Source organism: Opisthorchis viverrini, assembly GCF_000715545.1.
Source record: "Opisthorchis viverrini unplaced genomic scaffold opera_v5_8, whole genome shotgun sequence".
Lineage (NCBI taxonomy): Eukaryota > Metazoa > Platyhelminthes > Trematoda > Opisthorchiida > Opisthorchiidae > Opisthorchis > Opisthorchis viverrini.
In genome coordinates, this window is record NW_008751664.1 from 2,016,849 (window position 1) to 2,036,456 (window position 19,608).

A 19,608-nucleotide genomic window follows, 5' to 3' on the forward strand; every position below is an offset into this window, starting at 1 on the left:
CCGGCTGATAGAAGCAACTTTTCGCAATGAAGTCCTGTCATCCGATTGCATTCCAATATCGTATGCTTCAAGATTCATTGAGCATTGGGACTTGATGTAGACTTAGGTTGATGCAGGTGCTCGCATCAGTGGGGTTGAATTTTATTCTATTGTGATTCCTTCATGAGTTGATTTCAAATGGCAGCGCGTAGAGACTATGGATAGGTCAGATGACTTAAACTGTTCGCATTCTTTCGGTCGTATGAGGTATGCCGTCTCCCCATCTGTAAAGCTCTACCTTCCACGAAGGAATATGCTCCTTATCGTAGGCTTTTTGCCCAGCTTCATAAGCTGTCCCCCAAATCCGTCCACCACTTTGCCGGCGCATATTTTATCTACCATTTATTCGTTCATTCGTCGTGATATACTACACTGTCTGCCAGAGACTAAAATTCGGGCAGGCTGCGTCTCTTGACGAATGATGAAGAATCCTGACTACAGTAATACCATTGAGACCATCACGATTTGGAAAACCCTCGATGACTGAACAAACTCTGTTGCTTCTGTTCTTCGAGATAGCCATCCATATTGTGGCAGTGTCCAGAATAGAAAAGACAACTTCTTGTGGGGGTTGATCTCAGTGGATGGAAAGACAGCTCCGATGACTAGAACACCCGAGGTTACCCAAGTACTCAGTACTATCTAGCATTCGGTCTACAGGAAAAAAACTCGCCTAAGAGAGAACATAATGCGAAGAGATTTGTGCATGTGGATACAAATGCTTACGCCAGCCCTCATTTTAATTGTGTTAAACTACGCAACGTGCGGTATCCATGAGCCTACAGAAAGAATAATACTGAATGAGTGTAACTTCTTCCAGTAACTCACCTTCCCTCCCAACTAAGAGTAAGTATCTTGCTAAGGGGGGTTTGCCTGATGAAAACTTACCTTTCGCAACAGTAGTCTCCATATGAAAGCGCTTCTCGGTAACATTATGAAAAATCAATCTGAGTCAAAATGGGACCTTTTCGTAACATCATTGTTCTTCATTGCGATTATCTGCTGATGGGAGCTGTTAATGGTTGTCTTCGGTTCACAGTGATGCAAAATGGATACATCTAAACCCAAAAATCTGAGTATTCTCAGGCGATAGATTTGCTCAGTAGCAGGGTTGTTTGTGAATATTCATGCTAGAAAAAACGGTTGCAGTGAATCAAGTCCCGAGGCAGTTTCGCACAGAATGCTCATCGTCACGGGAATGTGAATAAATTCAAGGAATTTCGACCGTTGAGGTAAGCGACAAAATCAAAATGGCCACTTTTGAGCTGACAGATTCACTAAGCACTACAATAAAAAGGAGAGCGAATATATGAGGTAGATGACAAGCTCTCTACTTCACCTTACCCGAGAAAAACTACTTTGTTGCTAACACTGATTCTTCTAAGGTCAGATCACTCGTTTGGAATTTCCGAGACTACATTCACATCACACTCGTTTGAACAGTCTTCACCATGCTGTGGCGCAATTATCCCGGGCAGTCTACAACAAACAACGAGAGCACCAACTATTGACCAGTGTTCACTAAGTTTATAAGTTGTTAGTGCGTGTACATGGTTGCTAAAAAAACTTGAACCGGAAAATGCGTTGGATGATATTGGCTCTTGAAGCCCAGATTAACTCCAACTGGATCCAGTTTCACTCTACCACGAAAATTCGGCATTCTTCGCCCAACCATGTACGTAGGCATTACAACTATCAGCATAACAGCGATAGATCGCACTGATTCATCTGACAAGTAAACCATATTAGGAAACTATAAATTGATCCTAAACTCATCAGAAAGCGATTATATGAGGTATCCAAGGGTCTGCGAGGCACTCGAACTGCATGTGTTCTTCGTAGGATTTGTTTTGTACGATACTACTCATAACATCCACTTGAACTCTAGACTCGTCTAGCTACCCCACATTTCCGTGGACAATTAGGTCCGTGATTCCGGGATAAACAGACTGTAGACTGGCAACCGAGAAAAGCACACTATCAGACCTATCATATCTGATCATAGTAAAGGTCAAATTTCTCTCTATAGCCTACCGCAACCTGTGGTCTAGAGTTTGAGTCCGAACAAAAACTAACCAATCATAATTCTCGTTAGCTTCAGCGAGAACAGTAGTTAGATTTTTAAGGAAGACTGTGATTACTGGCCCGAAAAGCACGAAGGCTTTCTATTTTAGAGTTCTAAGGCTAAATTTGGGTTAGCTCGCATGATCTGGACAAACACACATGAATTTGACCTTGACAGGAGACTTAACTGAATCCAGATGTTTATGATGCGCGTTATGATGGATTCAAATAGATCATAAGGCTGAAGGAAACTCGGGGGCTGTGCTGACCTGGTTACTCCCAAGACGGGTAAAACCGGTCGTAGGCTGTTGAACAATTTTCAGCAACCTTATGACTAGTGTGTTACTTCTATAAAAATGGTCAGTAGTTTATGCTTTCTGTATGTAAACCTGACCCTGCGTTCCTAGAACTTGGAGACCTTGATTCATACTGGTTTGCTGGTAAGCACACAGTTTCCATTCAAGCCTCATTAGCTGGGCAACATCAGCTAATGATTTTACAGTGGCCCGACAATATAATCCTCCTAATTGCTGGTTTCGTTAGTCTCAGGTTATCACACGACCGTAGTAATTACCAGGCTCTGATAGCTTGTTGTGCAGAGGTGGATCCACAAATAGTACGAGGAAAGTCTGCCACACCAGCAACTAAAATCGCCATTCAACCTAGCCATTAGGTAAAAGGCTACCTTAAAAGTTGCACTACCAGCTCATTCCTCAAATAAAGCAGTCTTTACAGTGTGGGACAGAAATTGGTCTCTTAACAGGGTTTCCCATCAGTTGATATTGCATCTCGCTTTGTATATATTATGCCTAATCCATTTGATTCGAGGTTGCTATAAAAGATCGAAATATTGATCCGCTGATGCATGCGAAACATCTCTGAGGCTGGCTGACATTGCTCTTTGTCAACGCAAATGAAGAATAACAGCCCCCTACACATATCCTAGCAACCCAATCTCCCTTGTTTCGAACGTGTGATTTGCAAGTCAGAGGAAGAAGTACCGGAAAAACTTTCTCTCCTACTCATTGTGTAGATTTGTGCCGTTGGTCTGGGGGTCGCTGAACTCCGGTGATATCACTCAGTCGAGACGTAGACGGCTCGCTAACTGAATCTGTTGAGCGTTGTCTAGTTTGGAAACATGACTTCGTCTCATCCCGAAAGGATTTTGTTGAGACCGCTGTTCACATAAAGCTACAATTACTGCGTCAGTTTATCTCTCAGGAGATACTCTGCAGAACATTAAGGTGAATAGATCAATCCAATATTGACCTCCTCAGTTACATGCAGGAAGGGATGGAGGTCAAACTATCAATACCCTGCGGGTCATGTGGATTGCCAAACTAACCAATCAAAGGCTTTCAGTGATATTAGAGCTTTACTCTTCTGTCCTGATAAGTTGGTAGTCCTAACCCAGAAGACCTGGGAGTAGGGACACCGGCCAGTTAGGTCACTTAGTACACTTATCCCAGTTAACCACTTCGATGCCCTAAAAAAGCGTTAATTTCTCAGTGTTTTGTGCCGATCAATCCAACAAGATACTGTGAGAAATTACGGCCAGCGAATCGCCTACTTTACTTCCGGTGGAGTGGTTACATGGCAGTGTAAAAGTTTGCGGACCATCTGCTATCTATCGGCCCCACTTTTATCGTTCTCTAAAGAAAGAGAAATAACCGATACCTGTAAGATTTGAAAGGCTATGGATGAATCCTCTGAGGCTTACAGTAACAGCCCATCATTCAAATGAATTCTCTAATCTACTGACATGCCGTGAATACACATCAAGCAAGAGCGAGACGACCAGATGTGAAGGTTACGAACGCATGAAGGCCAGTATTTAGTGTACAAACAATTTAGTACCCACGTAAAAACGCTTTACACCTCTACGCCTTGTGTTGTTCACGCGTGAAAATTCTGAAAAACAGACAAGTAACTGGGTGGCAGTAGCACGGCAACTTCTACTACAGGCAAAGCAAATAGATGATGACAAACGCTTCTGACAGACGTCCTCATATGTTCCTGAACTCTTCCTCTGTATGCATGGGATGATGTGACTGATATTTATCACCGGTATTGTGCGTGAAGCCACTAGTGACTGGGGTTTGAGTTGCGGTATTTAGTTCGAAAGGGTCTTCCTGCGTGAATCCGGCAGACACCGGATGTCGGCCACACTCTACGTGACCTACTCAGCTGCCGCATGCCGTTACTCAATTCTCAGAACAGTACATAACTTACGAACATGGGGTACACTACTCATAAGGTCGCTGAAAACCCCTTGACAGCCCACGACCGGTTTCGCCCTTCCAGTTCAGGCTCATCAGGTAGGCGCAGTCCTCGAGTTTCCGTCAACCTTATGTTCTAATCGAATCTAAACTGCACGAAGTAAGCGAAATACACTAATTTGCAAACAAAGTCGGTTTTGTGGGAGACTCACGTGGAACCCAGCTGAATCCCTCTTGGAAACATCATAAACGAGAGACTCAGCCGGATTCCAGGTGAGTCTCCCACAAAACCGATTTCGCTTGAAAATGAGTGTATTTCGCTAAGTACATAACTTATTTCACTTCAGTTATCTCATTCCTAAGAATAACTCGGACTCTTGGATATTTGGAATAGCAGTTGCAGATATCGACCCGGCATTCGTCGCGGTGTTTGAAAAGATATATGGTCTGTAGATCCAAACAATTATGATGCCGCTTGGTTTTGTCAGTCGAAATTTTTGGCAACCTCGCTGGGAAAGCTGATACTCCTTCAAACGCTATATTGGGACTAAAGCCTGACTGAAAACTTCTATTTGAGTAGATCGTGGGTACGGCTGTCGATCAGTGTGAAGAACATTTTGATTTCTAGCGAAATATACTCATTTTTAAACTAAGCTGCTTGCAACGGAAGACTCAAATGAATCCCCGCTGATACTTCCGCTAGAATAAGCATAATTCTAGAATTGCACTCAAATAGAACATATGATTGATGGAAACTTCGAGATGGCACCTACCTACGAGCCAGAACAAAAAGATGAAAATGATGTTGTCGTTTTGTCAGTCGAAATTTTTGGCAACCTCGCTGGGAAAGCTGATACTCCTTCAAACGCTATATTGGGACTAAAGCCTGACTGAAAACTTCTATTTGAGTAGATCGTGGGTACGGCTGTCGATCAGTGTGAAGAACATTTTGATTTCTAGCGAAATATACTCATTTTTAAACTAAGCTGCTTGCAACGGAAGACTCAAATGAATCCCCGCTGATACTTCCGCTAGAATAAGCATAATTCTAGAATTGCACTCAAATAGAACATATGATTGATGGAAACTTCGAGATGGCACCTACCTACGAGCCAGAACAAAAAGATTGATGTTATGTTGTCGAAAGATTTTCAGCAACCTTGTGAGTAGTGTGTTCTATCTCTAATGCTCTACTTGGGTGATCTCCATCTAGACTTCAAAGAATACCAGCTGTTCGATTAAGTCGCCCCAAGTTACTAGTTTTGTGTTAGGTACCACGTGCGAAGAAACTTCCTCTTCTGTGTGTATAATGTCCCCATGAGTCATTAAGCATGTGTAACTGTTGCACGGGCTCCGAAATTCTTATGAGCCAATGCCCGGGTTCGATCCCTCATAGGTGTTCCAAATCCACTGTTCGTACCTTATTGATAATTTCTAACTCGTTTGCGCACGGAAAATTCAAATGATGCTGTGATGCCGTTCAGCTGAATTAGCAGTACAAAAACTGTTTCATGTTTCGGTTGGGACGATATTCAAAATATCAAAGCACTATGGCAAAATTGATTGTTAGGCTACGATCACTCCTGTAATCTGTCAGTAATCTATTGGAGGGAGAAACTTTTCAGGGTAAAGGTGACTTGAAATTCAGTTCGATAAAATCAAAGTTTTAGTAACCCACTGATTTTAGCAGGTCAGTAGTCCGGTAATTCAACCTAAATCTCCAACCTAACTGACACTTTCGTATCCACCACTGGCTTCACTTGGTTTCCTCTTTTTATTTGTCTGTCACTGCCCTGCGTCGGGTAAAGGACTGGAATCCCGAAACCACAAAGCCGCATCAGCTGTCAGCTAATCACAAACCGTTTATCGATTTTGCTACCGCTCATTTGCTACTGTGTCGAATGGAATGATGTACTGATCACGTGCTGCTCGTATGAAAACGATGTGTGCGCGCTCAGCTCAAATAAGCGCACGATTTTGGCTCATCTACGATGATTAAAATACTCGCCAAGGGACAAATGCAGCTGAGTTTATGGCTAGGCTTAGGTTAATTTTTCTAAACGCTGGGCCGTTGGACTTATCACCGGCGAGTAGTATATACAGGTACATAATAGGCAGTACCCAAAATGTCACTGTGCCATTCTAGTGGTGCCTTTGATTGGATGGATACCATGGCGTTGCCATCGGTCACAGGTGAACACAGCTGCGAACTGTCGGTATTTTTGTCGCGTGCGGACCACTATACACGGCTGGTCATCACATCCAATTAGAAAAAACAGTGTTGCTTCGGTCTGACCAAGTGTCACCTGTTCACATTTGGTGCAGAGACTTACAGCCCCACCCAGTAAATTAGAGCGCCATTAGCGGAGCAAACGTGCGTCAGGTATTATCAACCTATCAGAAAACAGAGTAGCTTGTTATTCTCCCCTAACAAACGTTCGGTATGCAAAAGCTATATGCGTTACCATGGTTGGCACTACCGACGCACGTGCGCTTTCGGTTGCGCGCTGTCCTCTATGCTTGCGTTCTCGTAGTTGTGCTAATGAGTGTGAATCCATGAATGCATGGATTTATCTGTGCGTGTCATAGCCCCTTCAACCACTTCATTTCTCTGGCGTCTTCAGTCTGTCGTTACTCTCTGGGGTAGAAACAATTAAACACGACCGACCCCATCACATCCAAGTCGTGCATGAACTGTTTTCCATCCGTGTGGGTGGTCGTCCTGACCACATCATGCATTCGCGCAGGCGGATAAACCGGCGCAACATTAGGCTGAAGGTAAACTAACAATTCTCGCGATGCTTGTTGTGCTCGCCTGCTCGCTGGCGAGCTAGCTAGAGCGGTGTCTGTCAGTCTTTGCATCCTTGTTCCGAAGGTCACGAAAAACACAGCTAATCGACATCCGCTTCTGCGGCAAGAGCGTCGCTCACCCTCTACCACCTTCGACCAATCAGCAAATGCAAACGAAGGCCTGGCTAGTGGTTCACGCTTCACCCTATTCTGTTTACGTGTCTATCCTTCAATGATGTGTCTTGTTTCACTCTCTATTCTAATGCATCGGTGCGGCGTGTCTGTGCAGGCGTTCGTGCGAGACGTTTACGGGACAGCAAATAAAGCGATCGAAATGGTCGTGTATGCGCACGTAGCACCCGCACTCCCCCGTCTCAGGCTTAACGCTATCTGATCACACCCTGTCGGTCAAGCGCGCATTAGCACTCCGGTTGGCGGCGCTTGATGTGCGTTTTCGCAACGGCATTTCTCCACTCATTGGTACGCGTTACGGATCTATTGTGTTTGGTTTGCTCGGGCTTTTCATCGGGACGCCGTTTCGTTGACATGGCATTTACGACGAGTCACTATTAATTATTTATGTTGGACTATCCTACTGCTCCTTTCAACTTCCCCACAATGTTAACTACAACTCCTGCTGTTGGTCCAACTACTCTTGTTGCGATTAATGGTATGCTGCCTACAACGCCAGGTGGAACTCCGCTAACACCGAACCCGGGTACGTTTTTTGCAATGCCTTCGGCTTTGGGCTCCCCGAATTTTATCACAAACCATAACTTGCCGAGTGGACCTTTTATTTTTCCGTCAACGTTCCCCCCCGTTCCGTCCAATTTGCCGTGCACCGCTACTCCGTTCTCCTCACCACAGTTTCAAGGTCCTGTACTACCTTTTCTATCAACTACACCTACTGCCATGCTGACTACAAACTCGCCCATCTCACTGACACCTCAATTTACCAGCCCACTGCCGCATTTACTACAACAACAGGTCCCTGGCACTCCTCTGACCGGGTATCCTTCAAGTCTGTCAGCCACCTCGGTCGTCACTCCGCTCAGCGCGCAACCTTCACTTTTCACAGATCCAAGTTCGGTGGGGACGAACACGGTCTCATCTGCCATGTTACCAGGTTCTTTGCCTCCGAATTCCGTAGTATTCTCGTCAATTCCCTTATCATTCAGTAGTTCGTCAGCCAGCAGTACAAGTGATGTACTGGTGTTCCCGATGACAGCACCCGCATCGACAACTGGTACTACCAACCTTACTGCAGTAAGTCCTCTGCCTTTTTCAAGTACCTATTTGACGTCCACAGTCTCCACAATATCAGCCACCTTACCCTCGTCAACTACCGCGAGTAATACACCTATTTGCACAGAAACACAAGTTTGTCCTAGCACAGTGTCTACCAGCATTGCTCCCAATTTGCAAAGCTCCTTCAAAATTGACAAGACACAACCTATGGCCCCTGGAGGCAGTGCAGTTCGACCCAGCAACAACTTGCTGCAACTGGAATCGATGGACTTTCATCGCGACGAAATACTGGATGCTATCGATAAACTGCGCGAGAGGAAAGCCCGACCGGACTTTGAACGGATTTCCTGTATGCTGAAAAGATACCGAAACATCAATCCGGATCAGACTCAGGTATGCCTGGGCCGCCTAGCTGCGGCTGGTGCAGTGGTGTGCGTTGACTACAAAGGAAACTTAAGTTACCGAAATCCATCTAAATGGCGCAAGACTGCTACTTGTTCGGGAATCACCAACCTTCCTAGTGTTAGCGCAAAGCTAGTGGATGCAGTCCGTCGTCTTATGGCTGGAACAGTTTATCAAGCGAATGTATGCAGTAGTGACCAGGCGTTCTCCCCGTTAGTGCCCACCGTGGCGGGACCAAATGGAGGATATAGTTTGTTCCAAATTGAGCGAGCTCTCCAAGTGGCTGAAGTAAACAACACCGACTCCAGCAATTCTCAGAATTCTCGGAGACTTTCTTTGCTGACCGGCGCAACTCTACGTGTTTGTTTGGACCGCGAAGCTACACATGGGAAATTAGCCAAGACTCCCGACGGACGTTATGTCTTGGATGAATCGGGGGAACGCAAACGACTGTCAAGCATTTCTGTAACAGCAGCGCCGCACTTACTCAACAAGAAGCCTCTTCCGCCTAGTGGATCAACATTTGTATCACCTACTGGTAGTAATGTTAAGTATAATAAACCGCCAACTACGATGGCTCATATTGCACCAGCCGGAGATCCCATAACTCGCCCTATTGTGGCGAAACAATCCCCGGCTTCTGTATCAATCGCCTCTCTTGGTGGCGGCTCGCTCAACCCATTGTTGGGCCTTTCCGCTCGGTCTTCCGGGTCAAATCGTCGTGGGCGACCACCCGGTTCGAAATCCAGGAAATACTCGCTGCAGGCGGATGGGTCTGCACCCATGGAAAAGGTGAGTTTTGTTTTTAACTACTTCCATCATTTCAGTAGGTAGTTGTAGGTCGAATTCGCAGATTGTTGTCATTGTCACTTCCGCCTGTTGTGATGGTACCACCCTAATTAAGCACTTGAGTGTGCTCCCATCCTGCAGTAATTATGTACCAAACTAACTCGTCCTAATGACAGGATTGAAAACCTCGTACACTGCAGTATGTCGACGAGGCCATTGTGGAATTGAGCTGCGACTGGTTACCACACGCGCCGTTACTGAAACCGTCATTGACATATTTACTAGGCCATTACTTCCAACCACAAAGGAAATGATCCCCACTAGTTATGACGACGTAATGACACCAACTGTTGAATCGGACGGGGCAATTGGTCCTGGTCTCTTTGTGGAGATTGGATGCCACTTGTCGCACAACAAGGGCTCTGCTGCCTCAAGCTGTGTAGCCTTAAGTGTTAGATAATACAAGAAGAGGATTTCAACATTATAGAGTTCATTCGGAAGATTCGTCTACCTCCCATCATGTGTGCTGTATGGAAACAGCAATCCGACCGTGGTTGGGTGCATACACAGTACTGACGTATTTCCTTGTAACGACTCTGTCCTTATGACGCCAGTATGGTTATAGAAAGGGGCATTATTCCATGAAACGGAGCACTGACAAGCTTTCAGCTAATAGAAGAGCAAGTCGCCTGTCTGACTCATCGGACCCATTGCCATTTTAGCATCCAATTGCGTAATGTTGCATGGGTACTTCAGTGATTATCCAGAGAGATTGCGTATGTGGTTTGGCTACCTCGTGTCTCCTCCGGTTGGCATGGTAGCTAGGCAACGAAAGGGTGTCACAGCTGAATCATTTTATTATTATTGCTATTATTCTTATTTATCTATGCATTGCCTATCTTCCAAACCCACTTCTGAACCCATTGGTAAACCTCAGTCTCACGATGTGCTGTTAGTACCTCCGAAGATTATAATAGGGTGTAAGATTGGTGAACATTAATAAGTTGGCCATACGGTCTGTAATGAGTGCACTCGACAAGCCACCTACTGACTTAGTGTTGTACCCTCGGTCCGTACACAGCTTGCTGGTGCATTGTTTGGGGAATGTAGGTATCGAGTTAGAGGCCCATAAATTGATTCCTCAATGAGTGACAGCTCACGCTTCTATCCGATATGCCATGATCCAGTGACCTTGATCTTACGAGAGCACCATGGAGACACGCAACTGCTTCCTGGTTTTCCACGCATTCAATTACAACCGCGTTTTGTTGGTTCTGAAAGCCTCGTACACAGTATACTAACTTAGGCTTTATTGCAAACGTACCAAACGTAGTGCCATCTTGGATCGTAAAATCCCTGGGAATATTCGGGCCCATGGTGAATGAGATTGATTGTTGCTTACGTTAAGATGTTCTGTGCATGTCACTGACTTCACGATTCCGGAGCCAAAACAGTGAATTACGAATGATGTGCTGTGGAACCCACTCTTATATTGTCATGGGAATACTGAAAATATCTCTCTGGACATTGTAAGAACGAAATAACCATCAATTTGCAATCTCCTGAATTCTTGATTGGTTGTCAGTTTCAGTTCCCTAAAGTATGAGCAAATCGTGAAATGCGTATTCAATCGCTTTTCCGACCACGTTCGACCGGTAGTGGTCAATCTGACGTGTGACGAATTTGCTGAATGTGATGCGGAGAACGCCACCGAATGGCTGCACACTGCATTCGAAATTTATCACAGACTACAAAGTGTAGGAGAGTGAGTATGCATTCCCGTCGGTCGAAAGTGCAACACGTTGAACCGGTTATCATGAGATCACACTGCCACTGAACCGATCCATGGAGTAGTCACGAACCTTTGCTTGCGCTTTTCTCGATATAATCGGGCAATATGCTATTTTCCCAACAGAGTACGGCACACCTATTCCATGGCCCATGTGCCAAGTCTAGCCTGCTGGGTATCGTCCATACTGTGCTGCGTGTGTTCATTTTGCACGACCTTCCCTCCGATAATCTGTATGGCATGCGTTTGGTGTCAAAAACGCATTTACGCCAAATGCGTAGCTTTGCGCGTTTGGTCTGCTTTGCGACTGTATGTGCATGCGTGTACGTGCCTCGCGTCGCTTGCTGTGCGCTTTCAACATTCAACCATGTCAAAAACCTGATGGCTGCGTCTGCTGTTTGTATATGAATCGCGTTGCGCTCGCTCTTCGTCTCCCTTCCCGTAGCGCAGATCTTGCATGCACCCACCACCCACTCAGCCCTTTCCATGCGCATCATTGTCCACCCACAGCTGTGGTGGTAAATTTTCACTCCTTCCCTTGGCCTGTACGCACTGACTCATCTGTCGACCACTTATATCGATCGTCGTCCATTCTATCCTCTATCACATTCGTCGCTTGTGTGATAGGGGCGTTTTCCTCGCATGCGTGACTGAAAGCGAAGCCTTGCGCTTAAATGTGTGGGTGTGTGCGTACGTTCGTGCGCTTGCTCGCCTCGGAAAATGACTATGCTGGAGGGCCGCCGTTGCCTACACTCAACCTTTGTCTTTCGGAGTTTGGACCACATACAAACATTTATCACGACTATCATCCAGGACGTCTATCAGTACGGCTGTTCTTAGGTAGGAGACGGTAGTAATCTGTCAGAATGCACTTGGAAATTACCTGTTCCATTTGGTACAGTGGACAGTAGAATGTTGTCTGTTAGGGTTCAGCCCTATTTGGCATTGTCACTAACTACGTGGACCTATTTACGGATAACACAGTGGCCGAGTTTTTAGCCCCGTCGTTACACTGCGGACGATTGGCTTGTGTCAATTCCTCTTGGGTGTGTATGACCGATGACTGGGGAGATAGCCTTTGGGCCGAACTTCGGTTGCTATATAAATCTGTCTTAGTTCTGTGTACTGCAAAACTGAAAAAGAATGCACTACATTTGGTGCAATTTCGTAGGTTGCACACACCTGCGGAGCCCCAAGCAGCGCTAGGGGACTGTCAATGCAGTTTTACTGAGGGGAGAAGTTTCAGGGTGTGGTTTAGTCAAAATGCACATTTGTAGAAGTATCAGGGCAAAATGATGCCTCATTCATAGCACACTCTTGAGTCAATCCATAAGGAGCGCGAGGACTGGATTACCGTCAGGTTGTTCACGCGTAACCAGGGCTGATTGATCTTTCAAAGGTTGGTTTAAACTCCTGAGCCTTCTGCGTAAGAGATCGTGCCATATCAGTGTAACGGCTCCTACTCAAGTAGCCAAATGATGCATGCTTGTTTTACAACGGTAACCGGCTAGCGCTATCAAATATGCAACCTTTTCGAGCACAGCTGTTGGGCCGGGTGTCTTCAACCGTCGAATCAGGTATCCGAATTTGTGAGGACTAGAAACCAGGCAATAATGCTCGAGACTGGTTCTTCTGTAAAGAGTGGGATCACCTTCAATATAGGTCTTTTTTGGGGAAAAGAGATTTGAGGTCGCTCAGTGATTAGAGCGCGAATTTACTGATTAGAAGGTCCGTGGTTCGAACCCAATCCATGAATCTCGACTTCTGTCCAAGCTTGGGAAACCTAGTAGTATCCCAGCCCTCGTACTTCCTTTGGGTGGCCTGACAGCTAGGGCGTTACAGCTGACCGACAGGTTTTGAGGATCAGCTGATGGGAGACCTCATCAGGATGGACGAGTTATTCCAAAACGGTGAGGGCAAATGAAACATCGTCTGAAAAGTGGTGCCACTATGGTGGTGAGATGTTTCTTTTTGTGTCTTGGAGCGAATCTAGGTGGGGAGTTCCCCGCCACCAACGAAATTCCCTTCATTACGAGCAAGTTATATCAATTTGGCACTTGGTTTGGTGATTTCATCACAACTAGTGACAACCTTTACAATATACCCCAAAAAGTGCCAGCTGAAACCGGAGGACAAACTTAGCGAAGGCGATCTTTCTTCCTCGAAGGTCGGGGGTTCGCGTTTGTTACACCTTATCCTGTAAGAAGACAGTAGGTCATTACAACGTAGAACTTATGACCAGTGTGATTGTACTTGAATCTCGTGAGCGAGCTTCCCTACTGTAGACTGTTTTCCAAAACTGCTGTTGTATTCTAATGCACCTGGATTTCAGTATTAACTACGGGATTACGAAATGTAGGTTAGGACTGCCAGTCTATGGGAAATCTACGCATAAAAGTGTTGGAAACGACAAACTGGTTACTTTTCCATGAAAATGTTTAGATTCTTTATATTGGTCGATTTTGCGAAAATACTTGAAGACTGTCGTTGAAATCAGCCAGAATCAGATGCAAGCGTTCTAATTAAACTTTTCCTTCTGAAGGGAAAATGTTTCAATTAGTGTTTGTTTTAGACGTAAGGAGAGAACACCTGTTCGTAAACATGAGCATTTGAACAAAAACACCACACGAATGTTGACGTTTTTCCTGTTGGGTTAGCCTTACCTCTGTCATTTTATAGATGTTAAAGCTGCGTTCAAATCAGAATGCTTGGTGCAGATTGCCTGAGCACTTCCTCCCAGACTACTTCTCTCGGTCGTGTTCGGTAACACAACTGGATCAATTTCCACCCAGTTATGGACCTTGAATACCGTCAACCGGTACCTTCCGACCGGTCGCTCGGCCGTCACTTGACTGCTGCTTTCAGCTAGCTCTGATTTCAGAGTTGGGTGGGAGCTGATGAGCTTAGGCAGTCAGGAGGCTGCAAGTTCGAATCGCCCTCGAGACTGCTAATGATTCCCAATAGGGATGAAACAACTGTGTAGTGCTACTCGATCTTTTGGAATATATTGACCTCTGTTTCAGGATGAAATCTCCATCGAAAATGCTAATGGTATGGTATCCCTGTGAATTTGTCGCATAGGTCAATTAAGGTGACATTGACCTCTGTTTCAGGATGAAATCTCCATCGAAAATGCTAATGGTATGGTATCCCTGTGAATTTGTCGCATAGGTCAATTAAGGTGACCTCGCTATTCACCACCAGGCGTGGGTGTGGCCGTGAGTGAGAAGACTCGGGTGCCTAGTCTCGTAACATCCGACCGGTGAATTGTCACCAAAACAGTATGTATGGTGGAATACCCTTTCAGAAATACCCAAACCACTTTGAGGAATTTCACTTTCAAACTTTGATTCTCCGTGAAGGAATGTGTCAAATCTACACACGTGATCACGCCTGCTAACAAGTTGGACGCACTGGATGAGATCAAAGCCGTATGACGGATACAATCTGAAGCTACGACAATTATTTGAGCGACAGACTTCATGTACCATTAGTTCGTCGTAAATCTATCCTCCAGAGACATTTACTTGTGATTGTCGGTCTTCATCGCTAGGCTGGTCGACAAAGGCATGCCAGCTGCTCCTTCGCCCTTGGCAGTCTCCGCCATAGACTTGCAACGATCGTCTAGTCGGCCTTGACTACCGTTGGTCAACGCCGACTTTGGCTACACTCTGATTGGTGGAACGATTGTCCGATATGTCCGTCACACCAAGACCACAACAGCTGTGAGGCCAAGTCAACGCAAGACCGGAACAAGCACCGGTTTGTCGGGTGGCATCTTGTCTGCAGTCTGCTCCTGGTCTACATGCACATTGACCTTTAATGCATGAAACACCAGGCTCCACTCCCGCGAACTGCCCTTCACCATAGTAGTGTCATCCAGATTGGGCTAACACAGCAAGCATCGCTCTCTAGTGACTTCGGAGCGTAGCAAAAAAGCATTTTATTTTAGAATGGGACAAGACAGTCAGTCGTCTCAGGAACCTCAATATGGTTTCGTTTGCATCTCCATCGTCGACATTAGCATTTCACTACCGCCTAACCATAAATTTAGGAAAATAATTTGTAGCCTACAGCAATCCTTCCGAAGCAACTAGGGTACTGATGGGTACTGATGCCACTGACATCATTTTGGCGACTTTTAACTGCATCGTTTCCAGCAAAGCACACTAAAAGTCACTAGGATATTAACGGCCTGCTTTCAAGTAGTCGATTTAATTTCCTTATGTGGACTCGCACGCTTGTAGAGGTAATAGCCCTCCGCGCACTTTGGAAAGTCACAGGAAATGAATACGCACGGCGAAAGTCACAGTTCTCAATGGCGTTTTCGATTTAGGAAACCATAATAGGTTATTGTTCGTCTTTCGAGCGAACACCTCTAATTGTTACAACCCTTTTGTACACCGGGAAACTGGAATTCAACGACTAATTTTAACTTTGCTTAATCAATGCCACGGGAACGCTCTCTGTTTCAGGCAAGAATCTAATGCATCCGCGGTTAAACACGACTAAGAAAATTGATATATGGATGGCACTTATAGTACGTATGCTTCATGTGCAATTTCGTGTACGGATCAGTATTTGGTGTGGGCTTACGCTTTGGGTGAGGTTCGTGAAGTACCCTGCCGATGGCCCCTTGCTAAACTTAGACGTGCGGCCTTGTTTATTTGGGATTCTCGAGGTGTAGGCACCTCATTCTTCATCCTTCCAGTTTTCCTCCACTCTTTACTGGTTTTTTCCTCCCTCGTGGTTGTATGGCGGTTGGGCTATGTTTATGTGGTTGCGAGACTTAGACAAGTTTTGCACCACCAGTGTTTCCAAAGTGTATCGGATACTATCAGATGTCGTCACTAGGCAGTTAAAAAGCCTGCTTGGTTCAACCGCAGGTACTTTGGTCCAACATCCAATTGCATCAGGTGGTGTGTTTTAACCATGTACTACACTAGCCAAATCGTCATCTACCGAGGCCAGCGTTGTTCCGTGTGCCTTCTTTTGAACGGCCCAAACTGTGAGTTGGACAGCACGTGCGTCATCTACCGAGGCCAGCGTTGTTCCGTGTGCCTTCTTTTGAACGGCCCAAACTGTGAGTTGGACAGCACGTGAAATCATCATCATCATCAAAGACAGATCAGTCAGTGTTGGCACTGATGCTTCACTGCCGTACAGCCAAGCACGTGAAATAGCAGAAGAGTATGGAGGAGAATACGAGGGTTGTTGTTGACCTTCTGGGGATGCGGTCCCCATGACCCTTCATGTGCTCGCTTAGAGAATTTGCAGGGTATGACAGTCAAACGATGTATGCAGTGCTCGTGCTGTCTGTTTTTTACGCAAATCGTCCGGTTGATCGTTTGGAGGTGCAGGCACTTTAGGGTGATTACGGCAAGCTCACCAGGCTAGTACCAACTCCCTTTCAGTTGGATGGTATTTGAACAAATAAATGGACTTCTTGGTTGTGTTGCAGCGAAGCACTGATGTTCAAGCCTGTGTTAATCATGATGGTGATGTGAACGAGCGGACTACCTCTTTGGGACCTCACTTATCGAAGATCTAGAAGGAACCGGTTTTATCAGCTGTGGAAACCATGGGTTGTCTCCCTACAGCAACACCCCTCACTGTAGCCTGATTTACGCGACGCCAGGTGCCTGGTGATGTAGTAATAGGGCGCTGCAGCTGACCCAGGTTTTCAACTGCTATTCTTATTTGCTAGTTTCGTGATCTAATTCAGTGGGGCGGACTCCAAACTTCCCCTCATAAATTTCAAGAGACTAGTGTTCTGTATCGAGACTTTAAAATTTGTGGGTGAAAATGCATATCAAATGTTATGACTGGCGTCAGTTCTAGTGCATCTGCGGTTTGTTCGTCATCGAAAGTGCGAATGACCAAATCTTTATGAACCGATCGTTATACCGACGAAGATGATCACGTTATGACAAACAGTGGGTGATATCGTTCGAATTGGTGAGATACGATCGTTGGTTGTTTTATGTATCCCATACTCAGCTTGGAGACGATCAAGTCATCAACGAATAATCACGTCCTGTGTGTCAGTGAGAAACTTCGAGTTTATCGGATCGACTCACCCCTAGTGTACACGTCAAGGTATGAGATGCCGTATCTGTTGTTATAGTTTACTTGCTCAATCACATTTCGGCGGTCAGCATCACTAAACGTCAATCACTAGGGTACCAATGAAAAATCCGGCCTTTTATTTTTGGACGTGGCTGCTGTTCTGTTTACCAGTCGGGTTTAACTGGAACATAGCTTCCTGTTCGAACACTACTCTGTTGTCAGCATATTTTTGTGCCACAGTGCTTGATCTGGATGAGAGTCATAACAAACACGTCGCAACGCAAGACACTCCTCTATCATGTATTCTATACTTTTTTCATCTTTACCTAATGTCACCATCTGCATTGTTGACAAGTCCGCAGTCCGCAGCAAATTTGTTTGGCCTGTTTTGATAGCTTCTAGTCACATTATCTTAAGTGTTGCATTCCTGAAGTTGTCATAAGGGCGACCGTGGTATTGATTTTTAGACCATATTGATTATCTTTCGTGCTTGCCTTTGAGAATTATCAGCGCACGTGTCAGTTTTGAATGAGTCGTGCCACGCTATCGACAAGCAGGAGCCAGTAGCACCAGTAGCCCTCAGATGCGTCTATGCTCGGCTCATTACGGGCGGTGCAACTCGGTCTCTCAGCTTTATCGCAAGTTTATGATGTCCGATAGAGGTGAATGTCTTCTAAGGCACATTGTTACAAGACAGCAATTTACTTACTCACCGCAATGTATTGAAAATTAAGCAATGCTTTTTAGTCAATGCTTTCCGAACTACATTGAACTTATTCTTATCCAGTGTAACGTCGATTTAGGGTCATGCGGTCCGTAGCTGACTAACCAGCGATCGCTCAACTCATCCTGATCATCCATGATAGGCCAAGTGACACGGAAACTGTTTGGATGTTGTGGTTCCCGCCACAGCCACGTTCTCTGTTATAGATAGCCTTTACAACAGAAATGTCACACATGATTGGCGATCAGGCATGAGCAGTAAGATAAACTGACAGCTAGCATTGGTTCGTAGATCGATTCGTAAACAGCCTCTATGCCAGAAGACTTGGGAGAAACACACTAGTGTGGCGTCTTTCAATTCTTCCTGAACTGTATATTTAAGTGCAGAACACCAGCAACAGAGTCAAACGCTATTGAGAGGTCCTTCACAAGTTATGCGGAAGAGGCTAAATCTTTTCTTTTGTATGAGACCACTCATATAGTTGATGAAAACTCTTGGATAGCCCGCTACCGGTTTCGTCTCTTTTGCGGTTCATTAGGCAGGTGTAGTTTTCGTCGGTCATATTCCACGCTGGAAGACTAATTTGGACTAATATAAAGTGAAATGTTTGCAGAGTAAGCTGATTGTGTTGGCAGGGGACTCGAGTAAATCTTTGGTTTGTAATATTCTTCGATTAAGCGTAGTACAGAAGGCCTATTTATATTTTATCTGGAACGCTATTTATGCATCGCCATTCGAGGTATCATACGACGCCCATAAGGTTCATGGGAACTCTTGGTTCTTAGCTTAGAGAATAGTTCGATAAAATCGGCATTGAACTTTTTACCGAGCGATAACACTCTGGTCAGTTCTGACAGTTTTCGCCGGAGAGCGAAAGGTCGTCGTAAGGTTCATGAGAACTCTTGGTTCTTAGCGTAGAGAATAGCTCGATAAAATCGGCATTGAACTTTTACCGAGCGATAACGCTCTGGTCAGTTCTGACAGTTTTCCCCGGAGAGCGAAAGGTCGTCACCTTATGTAGGTTGCCACCCAAATCTGCATATTGAAAATTAAGCAATGCTTTTTAGTCAGTGCTTTCCGAACTACACTGAACTTATTCTGATCCAATGTAGCGTCGATTTAGGGTCATACGGTCCGTAGCTGACTAACCAGCGATCGCTCAACTCATCCTGATCATCCATGATAGGCCAAATGACACGGAAACTGTTTGGATGTTGTGGTTCCCGCCACAGCCACGTTCTCTGTTGTAGGTAGCCTTTACAACAGAAATGTCACACATGATTGGCGATCAGGCATGAGCAGTAAGATAAACTGACAGCTAGCATTGGTTCGTAGATCGATTCGTAAACAGCCTCTATGCCAGAAGACTTGGGAGAAACACACTAGTGTGGCGTCTTTCAATTCTTCCTGAACTGTATATTTAAGTGCAGAACACCAGCAACAGAGTCAAACGCTATTGAGAGGTCCTTCACAAG

General features: G+C 45.4%; 1 protein-coding gene across 1 annotated transcript in view; it reads left to right on the forward strand.

The window, feature by feature from the left end:
* Positions 1-7,547: 7,547 nt before the first annotated feature.
* Positions 7,548-19,608, forward strand: part of T265_00803 (hypothetical protein) — a gene marked incomplete at both ends in the record, with an annotated part of 29,855 nt that continues 17,794 nt past the window's right edge. Inside the window, one exon of the mRNA XM_009164675.1 lies at positions 7,548-9,554. Within this exon, the coding sequence (XP_009162939.1) occupies positions 7,692-9,554 (1,863 nt within the window). The remainder of the gene's footprint in view (positions 9,555-19,608) is intronic.